Source organism: Nerophis ophidion, linkage group LG15 (assembly GCF_033978795.1).
Source record: "Nerophis ophidion isolate RoL-2023_Sa linkage group LG15, RoL_Noph_v1.0, whole genome shotgun sequence".
Taxonomy (NCBI): domain Eukaryota; kingdom Metazoa; phylum Chordata; class Actinopteri; order Syngnathiformes; family Syngnathidae; genus Nerophis; species Nerophis ophidion.
Window position 1 is genome coordinate 16,664,789 of NC_084625.1, and position 9,998 is coordinate 16,674,786.

The 9,998-nt window shown below is 36.1% G+C and overlaps 1 protein-coding gene and 1 long non-coding RNA gene across 3 annotated transcripts in view; one reads left to right on the forward strand and one right to left on the reverse strand.

The window, feature by feature from the left end:
* Positions 1–9,998, reverse strand: part of cnksr2a (connector enhancer of kinase suppressor of Ras 2a) — a 100,893-nt gene that overhangs the window by 57,106 nt on the left and 33,789 nt on the right. For both annotated transcript variants that reach the window (XM_061921547.1, XM_061921548.1), the window contains exons 6-8: positions 8,260–8,379; positions 8,124–8,183; positions 7,854–7,922 (exon numbers count right to left, since the gene is read on the reverse strand). In XM_061921547.1, the coding sequence (XP_061777531.1) occupies positions 7,854–7,922; positions 8,124–8,183; positions 8,260–8,379 (249 nt within the window). The remainder of the gene's footprint in view (positions 1–7,853; positions 7,923–8,123; positions 8,184–8,259; positions 8,380–9,998) is intronic.
* The window catches only part of LOC133569314 (uncharacterized), a 59,020-nt gene that overhangs the window by 14,591 nt on the left and 34,431 nt on the right, over positions 1–9,998 (forward strand). Inside the window, exon 2 of the long non-coding RNA XR_009809792.1 lies at positions 7,859–7,960. This is a non-coding gene — a long non-coding RNA (uncharacterized LOC133569314). The remainder of the gene's footprint in view (positions 1–7,858; positions 7,961–9,998) is intronic.

A 9,998-nucleotide genomic window follows, 5' to 3' on the forward strand; every position in this document is an offset into this window, starting at 1 on the left:
ACAACATACACTCACTGGGTACTTTAAAGGCCCGCTTTTGAGAAGATGCATACAGGCCTAGAATTTTAACTTTTTATGGTCAAGGCAAGTGTTGCGTTAAAGGAGGGCTCATATTTTAGGACACCAAGGCAAGTTAGAAGGGCACCAAGGCAAACATTATTTATGTTCTTTTGAGGCAGGAGATACGTGTGTGTGTGTGTGTATATGTATGTATATGTATATATATATATATATATATATATATATATATATATATATATATATATATATATATATATATATTAGGGGTGTGGGAAAAAATTGATTTGAATACGAATCAAATCATTTACGTTGTGAGATTCAGAATCGATTCTCATTTAAAAAAAAGTCAATTTGATTTATTTATTTATTTTTTTAATCAATCCAACAAACCACTACACAGCAATACCATAACAATGACATCTAATTCTAAAACCAAACCTGACCCAGAAACACTCAGAACTGCAATAAACAAAGCAATTGAGAGGAGACACAAACACGACACAGAACAAACCAAAAGTAGTGAAACAAAAATGAATATTATCAACAACAGTATCAATATTAGTTATAATTTCAGCATAGCAGTGATTAAAAATCCCTCACTGACATCATTAGACATTTATAAAAATATTAAAAAAGAACAATAGTGTCACAGTGGCTGACACTTGCATCGCATCTCATAAGCTTGAAAACACACTGTGTCCAATGTTTTCACAAAGATAAAATAAGCCATATTTTTGGTTCGTTTAATAGTTAAAACAAATTTACATTATTGCAATCAGTTGATAAAACATTGTCCTTTACAATTATAAAAGCTTTTTTTTAAATCTACTACTCTGCTTGCACGTCAGCAGACTGGGGTAGATCCTGCTGAAATCCTATGTATTGAATGAATAAGGAATCGCTTCGAATCGGAAAAATATCATTTTTGAATCGAGAATCGAATCGAATCGAAAAAAATCGATATATTATCGAATCGTGACCCCAAGAATCGATATTGAATCGAATCGTGGGACATCCAAAGATTCCCAGCCCTAATATGTATAATATATATATATATATATATATATATATACATATATATATATATATATATATATATGTATGTATGTGTGTATATATAAATATATATATATATATATACACAGTATGTATGTATGTATTAGATCTAAGGCTGCCAATTATGGCCAAAGTAATGAATAAAATTATTGTTATCACTATTGAAATCATGATTTCTGATTAAGTAAAGCAGTGTTGGGGTGTGAACGTAATACCATCATCCATCCATCCATTTTCTACCGCTTATTCCCTTTTGGGGTTGCGGGGGGCGCTGACGCCTACCTCAGCTACAATCGGGCGGAAGGCGGGGTACACCCTGGACAAGTCGCCACCTCATCGCAGGGCCAACACAGATAGACAGACAACATTCACACTCACATTCACACACTAGGGCCAATTTAGTGTTGCCAATCAACCTATCCCCAGGTGCATGTCTTTGGAAGTGGGAGGAAGCCGGAGTACCCGGAGGGAACCCACGCATTCACGGGGAGAACATGCAAACTCCACACAGAAAGATCCCAAGCCTGGATTTGAACCCAGGACTGCAGGAACTTCGTACTGTGAGGCAGACGCACTAACCCTTCTGCTACCGTGAAGCCCGTAATACCATCATGTCATTTGTAATGTCTAATTAAAAGACTCTAGATAAACGTTATTCATATATTTATAGACAAATAGTACTGTTTTTTTTTTCTTTAATAACATCAACTTGTCAGCTTTTTGTCATTACATGATGCCTTTATCTCTATTTTTACATTTTGACAGTCTATATTTATTTTTTTTTAAGTTATGTACATCATGTAGATTATGTATCGGGACAGATCTATTATGAGTTTGAGCAGAATTATGTCATAAAGGAGTTAACTATACAAAATAACATATTAACAAAATTATGCCACATGAATGATTTTTGAAGTGACATGAAAAAAAAATAATGTTAACAAAACCTGGTGTTTACTTTTTGATATCAAAATAAAACACAAAGCAGTTTGGCTAATGAAGATGAAGTCTAATAAACAAGCTTTGTTCTTTTCCAACGCCTCCCTAGTGTTTCAGTACAACAGTTTGGCCAACAACAAAAAAAACCCTGGAGTGATACCTCACACATGGAACAAACAATCTTCACAGCATGCGTTTAATTCGATGAGATTACAAAACATTTCAGCCAGTAATGATGTTATTTGAACACTGATACTATTTGCAGTTAAATAAAGAAGGAGTGAACATCTCTGTCAACATACTAAATACTTTATAAACAAGTTGTGACAACGTTCACTACAAATTGCCTGCTGAAAATCATCAAATAGTTTTCTCCTTAGTTCTGTACTTTTAGTGTGGGCGACAATATTGTCCACAGTTCTCTCCATCTAAACACAGCAATGCGCTCTTAAACACACGGCGGGAAGCAAGGGAAAATTGTGTTAAAACAAACACTTGGCTATGTTTAATCCAAGGAGAAATCTCTGCAGCAAAGTTTGTGTCGTTGGTTATTAAGCCAAACTGTGCATAGGCCTGACTTCCTGTTGCTGAAGATGCACTAATTAATGACGGTTTTTCGGTCATTAAAAAGTTAAACGGTATAAATAATGTTTATTGTTTCATCCCTTGTCCATTAACAAGTAAAAAGTTAAGGGCGGTCACAGCATGCCGCAAATGTTGGTACATTTTTTGGGCATTACGGAAAATGACGAGGGCGGTAAAATTTGAGCGCTGTGCATAGTCCCTTTTTTTTTTAATATGGGGCATTCTCGTTTGTTTACTGTATTTAATGGTGCTGTTTTGTAACTCAATGCCACAATCCGTGTGACAGGACTTCCTGTCATTGTGCTCTTATTTTGGATGTGTTTTCTTGTTGGTGTATATTTTACGTTCTCGTCCTTGTCCTACAACTACACATTGTCAATTCGCTCTATGTAGTTTTTCCTCGTTCCTGCCTTCAGTTGATGGTTCATTACCTATGTATTGGGTGCACTTGCTTTTTACTTTACTCCGTTAAATGTTGTTCCTGCCCTGTCCCTAATTAAAGAACCTGTTAGCTACACGTCGCCTGTCGTCTCTGCAATTTGGTGTATAACTCCAGCAAAGATGCAAAAACGTGACAAATTGACTTGAATTGATCTTTTTTTGTAATTTTAGGGATTTTAGCCAAATTACCACCAGATTTATGGTACCTTTAGGAACTGGCAAATTTTAACAATGTTTGTGAAAACCACTTTGCATGGACGCCTAACTAATTGCTCGTAAGTCTTTTGTAAAATTATTGTAAACCATTGAGGGTATCTGTATCACATGAATACGTACAAGTAGTGCTGTGCGATACGGATATATATTCCAATATAGCTAATTTATATCAACATTCATTTATCCATTTTCTACCGCTTATTCCCTTTTGGGGTCGCGGGGGGCGCTGGCGCCTATCTCAGCTACAGTCGGGCGGAAGGCAGGGTACACCCTGGACAAGTCGCCACCTCATCGCAGGGCCAACAGATAGACGGACAACATTCACACTCACATCCACACACTAGGGCCAATTTTTTAGTGTTGCCAATCAACCTATCCACAGGTGCATGTCTTTGGAAGTGGGAGGAAGCCGGAGTACCCGGAGGGAACCCACGCATTCACGGGGAGAACATGCAAACCCCACACAGAAAGATCCCGAGCCTGGATTTGAACCCAGGACTGCAGGACCTTCGTATTGTGAGGCAGACGCACAAACCCTCTGCCACCGTGAAGCCCCTTTATATCAACATATATATCACAATATATGATTATTGCAAGTTACTACCTTTTCTTCCTTTATTTATTAAACAGATTTTATATATAAAAGCAAAACACAAAAAAAGCAATTAAAGACAATTAAAACCCCCAAAATATTGTTTAATAGTTTAACACTATAGTATACTAGTAAGGACTCTTTCGCGGCATGACTTGCATATTACCGTTGTTTGGGCAGTGTCTGACTTTTTTGAACCAAACCAAATCCAAACAAAGGAGTTCCTGCTTCCTCTTTTTAGCACCGATTCCTTTTTTGGGTTTTGTTGGTTTAGCTTTCATTGTGCTGCTACATTGTTTACATCCATGCGTCTCAGGTTCTTGCCGCAAAGTTCTTTCATATGACATCACAATGCTTTTGTAAACCATCAGCCCTAATGGTAAAATTATGAAAAAAATAAGAGAAATATATCGTACGATAGACATTTTTATGTATTTTTTTTATAACGCACAGCACTACATAGGACTATGTAGGAAACATCGGTTTCTGCTGTAAAAGAATAGAAAAGCGTACATTTTGTCTGTCCCTGAAAACCTCAAAGTCAAAAATCTTGGGGTTATTTTAGATTCTGATTTACATTTCGACACTCATATCAAATCAGTAACAAATCGGCTTACTATCACTTCAAAAATGTAACAAGACTTAGAGGGTTAATGTCAGCTCAAGACTTAGAAAAACTTGTAAATGCCTTTATTACCAGTAGGCTAGACCAGTGGTTCTCAACCTTTTTTCAGTGATGTACCCCCTGTGAAACATTTTTTTAATTCAAGTACCCCCTAATTAGAGCAAAGCATTTTGGTTGAAAAAAAGAGATAAAGAAGTAAAATACAGCACTATGTCATCAGTTTCTGATTTATTAAATTGTATAACAGTGCAAAATATTGCTCATTTGTAGTGGTCTTTCTTGAACTATTTTTAAAAAAATATATCAAAATAACTAAAAACTTGTTGAAAAATAAAGAAGTAATTCAATTATAAATACACATTTCTACACATAGAAGTAAATGATAAATGATAAATGGGTTGTACTTGTATAGCGCTTTTCTACCTTAATCATCAACTTAAAGTGCCCTCTTTGGGGATTGTAAAAGAGATCCATCTGGATTCATGAACTTAATTCTAAACATTTCTTTACAAAAAAAAAAATCTTCAACATCAGTATTTATGGAACATGTCCACAAACAATATTGCTGTCAACAATGAATATTGCCTTATTGCATTTCTTTTCACAGTTTACGACCTTACATTCATATTTTGTTGAAGTATTATTCAATAAATATATTTATAAAAGAGTTTTGAATTGTTGCTATTTTCAGAATATTTTAAAAAAATCTCACGTACCCCTTGTCATACCTTCAAGTACCCCCAGGGGTACGCGTACCCCCATTTGAGAACCACTGTACTAGACTATTGTAATGGTCTCCTTGCAGGTCTTCCCCAAAAAAACCTGTCAGGCAGCTACAGCTTGTTCAGAACACTGCTGCTAGAGTTCTAACAAAGACCAAAAAATGTGAGCACATCACACCAATTCTTAAATCCTTACATTGGCTCCCTCTACATCAGAGAGTTGATTTCAAAATCCTCCTGCTCACATATAAATCACTGCATGGTCTAGGACCGAAGTATATTACTGATATGCGCCCACTATATAAGCCCTCTAGATCACTAAGATCTTCTGAGACCAATCTGTTAGCGGTTCCCAGAGTAAACTCAAATCAAGAGAGAGCTTCATTCAGTCACTTTGCAACAAATAGCTGGAATAAACTTCCCGAAGATGTCCGACTTTCCCCAACTCTGAATACTTTTAAAATTAGACTAAAAACTTTTATGTTCACCTTAGCTTTCAGCTAAATGTTTTAATCTTATAACTTTTAACGTCCGCACTGTTTTTATTTTTATTGTCTGCATTTTAATTTTGCTTTTATTTTCTTTCATTTCACATTGTTGTCTGTGTAGCACTTTGAGTCTGCCTTGTGTATGAAAAGTGCCTTGCAAAAAAGTTGCCTTGCCTTGCCTTGGTTTGCTGTGCCCGCAGCAAGCATATTCGAAGGCCACACTATAGTCTTTCTCTTATACAGTACACTGAGGAAAAATATTGTCACATATTACTGAAAGTTTTGCACTTTTACTTCTGGTGGCACAGCAATTAATGAAGTGATAGTGTTTATGGACACTAAGGGGTGTTTTTTGCAGGTTAAGGCTTGTGCTAGATTGCATATTTATGCTGGTTGGGATGATAAAGCAACAAATGAGTTTCCTAATAAGTTAGTGCTCTCTTCTTTTTTATTACCATTTCATTTAATTCTTGTATATTGTGTTATTTTTCAATTGTATAACTGTCAGGTATACAGTGGGATTGACTTAAAGAGGTCATATGATTTTTTCCCCCCCAGAATTAGATGATTCCTTGTGGTCTACATAACATGTAATGGTTTTTTGGTTAAAATTTTGCATCTTTTACAGATCATGTTCAATCCACTTTCTGACTTGTCTTGTCAGAATGAGCTGTTTTGTGGGCAGTTCTATTTATAGTACGTGCCTTCACTTGACTGCATCTTCTCCCCGTCAGCCATGTTTTAGTTTTTAGCGCTTCTATATCAAGTCTACTGACAGATGTAAGTTCAAACTATACACTACTTTGTATTAGAAATGGCAACAGCGTAGGATGCATGTACATGTACGAGCCAGTCTGCCCCACAACAAGAGGATAGAGAAAAAGAAGGAACTTACTGACAACAGCATCAGACTACAATGACAAAGACCTTTGGGTCTATTTCTATTATATATGGAGATATCCGCTGACGTCACACTTGCTGAAAACATCACAGGTTGTGCAAATTCCAAACAGCTCGTTTAGAGGAAGCATAAAGAAAGGCAAAGTTGTTCTTTTTTATTTTTTTATTTTTTTTCTCTGCTCTGCTTCTATGGTTCTATTTCAACATTCAGGACCTATGCAGATGCCAAATCCACACAAATAGATACCAATAGACAAGAAAAGATCGTTTTGCACAACAGGTCCTCCTATATGTGTAAAAATAAAAAAATCTACTTGCAATTGTGTTAGGAATGTAACACATCTGTAACCCAAAAAACCGTTGTATCCTAGCATGTCTTCTAAAGCAGTGTTTCTTAACCATTTTTGGGCCGTGAGCGCACCCTGGAGGGCTCCCAAAACATATTTATTTCTCAACTGTGGTCCATATGGGTGACAGCGGTACTCCGGTGTAATGTACTTTTCCACCACTTGTGGCAGTAATCAATCAATCAATCAATCAATCAATCAATGTTTACTTATATAGCCCTAAATCACTAGTGTCTCAAAGGGCTGCACAAACCACCACGACATCCTCGGTAGGCCCACATAAGGGCAAGGAAAACTCACACCCAGTGGGACATCGGTGACAATAATGACCCAGTGGGACGTCGGTGACAATGATGACTACATCAGACAAACCGATGAAGTCTGGAGCTAAAGTCAGACGTTTTTTAAGTGCAAAATGTATGACTTAAGTGGTGAAGCTCTATTTTCGTTTGCACTTTAATTTTGACAGTTTAGTTAAGAAAACTTCATTATTAATTTAGGTCATTTATTTTTGCAAAAAATAATTGTATGTAAATGTATTTTTTGAGTGCATTCCTTATTTTTCTAATCAGCCTGACCTTAAACTAAAATGTTATGTATTAAGTAAATAACAATCTTTGTGATTAAAACATGCGTTCATATTATTGGACAAGGTTTGTATATTGTAAGAAGGTTAGATATAATTTTGAATATGAATAAAATAAAGACTAACATTTCTAGTTCAGTGTTAATATTGAATGGGCCCTAGGCCCCTCTGTAGTGGAAAAGTTGGGCCCGAGGCCAAAAAGGTTTAGAAGCCCTGTTCGAAAGCAATGTTACCACAACAATTAAGGGGCACCACAAATGTATTTTACCCAATGAGGTGTCCTCATTTTTTCACATGACTGCATGCGTGTAAAATAATTGTTTTCTGTTACCCACCACAGTCTGATGATTGACTTGAATGACTTCATCCCCGGCGTGGATCTTCTTACAGCGGTCGGCCGGAGACTATAGAAGCCCAGAAGAAAATGCAGGAAAACAAAACCGTGAGTTGATATGAGCTTATTGATTCTCACGCACTTATGTCATGCCGTGCAAGCAGATAGTTGAGATATTCTTGGAAACAGGCTATTGTGTCCTTCAAACACAACTTACATTGCTTTTTTCATTGACTAAGTAGTTATTCGCGTCATTGAAGCAGCTTCTTACCCCCTCAGTGGTTCCTGTGATCACATGGAGGCCGTCATAGGTCGACTTGATGTACATTCCCTAAGGAACACAACACAATAAAAGGTGTGCTTGTTCCTGCTTTATTCATGATTTAAAAACTGTATCATCGCTCTACCAGGCCTTCGGCGGCTTTGACGTTGTTGAGGTGGACGAGCTCCAGGTGGGCCGACTGGGATACCAGCGGGTCAGACGACACGCACACAATATGCTCGCACACCTCGGACAGAGTCTTACACTGAAGTGAACCAAAAAAGAGGAATGTTATCAAAAAAACAACATGCTACTAGTTCTTTGAGATCAAAAAGAGGAAATTGATGACAAATGTATACACCCCAGTTCCTCTCTTTGCTTCACTTTACATCACGTCACCATGAATTACTTTTCCTCCTAACCAAGCAGCAAGTTTCAAATGTTAAATAAATCCTACATCTTCAATATTAGAACAATATTATGATGCAAACATAAATATCCGACTATTAGTTGAAGTCTTTATTTAATACTGACTTCAATTGACTTGCATAAAAGACAGCCCCTAATATAAGATTATTCTTAAGATAAGAGGCTATTTGAATGTAACACAACCCCCTTGTTTGGGGGGGGAACATATTTTTAAAGACAAAATTAATCAACCAATCAAATCATTGACCATTTTCTCGCATTGTCCATTTCTTTAAACCTCTATAGGCCTTAGTGGCCACATGTGTGGACAGCACATTTTTGCTCTTATTTCCAAAATTGTGTACACTACTTAATTGGGGTCTTATTCCGACAAATGGACACTTAAACTGCTATCTGGTGGTGTCAGAAGAGTATAACAATGAAATTTGGGGAAAAAAGTGTAAAAAATTAAAATTAGCTTGTCACTACACATTAAGTACACATTTGTGTACTTATGGACTACTGTAAGTACATCATATAAAGAGATATTTTTTAGTTTTTATTCTATTTAGGGTCAAATAAGCCCAAAAAGAAAAGAGAAATAAAAAAAAAGCATGTAAACAAACAGGTTGGGCCTTAAGAGGATAAAATCTCTAGCTTTGTGTGTGACACGCAGAAAAGCTCTGCCTCACTCGGAAATGAATTGTCTCGTGCTATCTGCTGATTTTCATTTACAGACAGTACAGTCCGTGTACAAGGATTTTTTCTTGGGGAAAAAAATGGTCGATTATAACTGTAACTGAGACGATTATATACCGAATAATAAGAGTCTTATATTCGGGTCATTACCCTATTTTACTTGTCAACCATTTATCCCCCCAATTAGTTTTATACAATTCAACAATTATTCTCGAGTTCTTTCATATTAAATGGGATATATGATGAAATTTGACTTATGAATAGATGGACAGATAGTACTTTATTGATAAAGTACTATTAATTGATAAAGTATTATTTTCATCTAATAAAAACAGCTTTTTTTATGCACCTAAATTGATCGGAGGGTGTGCAAGTGTACCTAATGTTGAAGTGGGGTGAATCTACAAGTTAAGCTTAAAAAAATTGAATATTGAGCAAAAATTACATTTACTTGGTGAAGCTAATATATATACCGTATTTTTCGGATTATAAGTCGCTTCGGAGTATACTTCGCACCGGCCGAAAATGCATAATAAAGAAGGAAAAAAACATACAGTATATACATCGCACTGGAGTATAAGTCACATTAAATTTATTTGATAAAATCCAACACCAACAATAGACATTTGAAAGGCAATTTAAAATAAATAAAGAATAGTGAACAACAGGCTGAATAAGTGTACGTTATATGACGCATAAATAACCAACTGAGAAGGTGCCTGGTATGTTTACGTAACATATTATGGTAAGAGTCATTCAAAAAACTATAACATATAG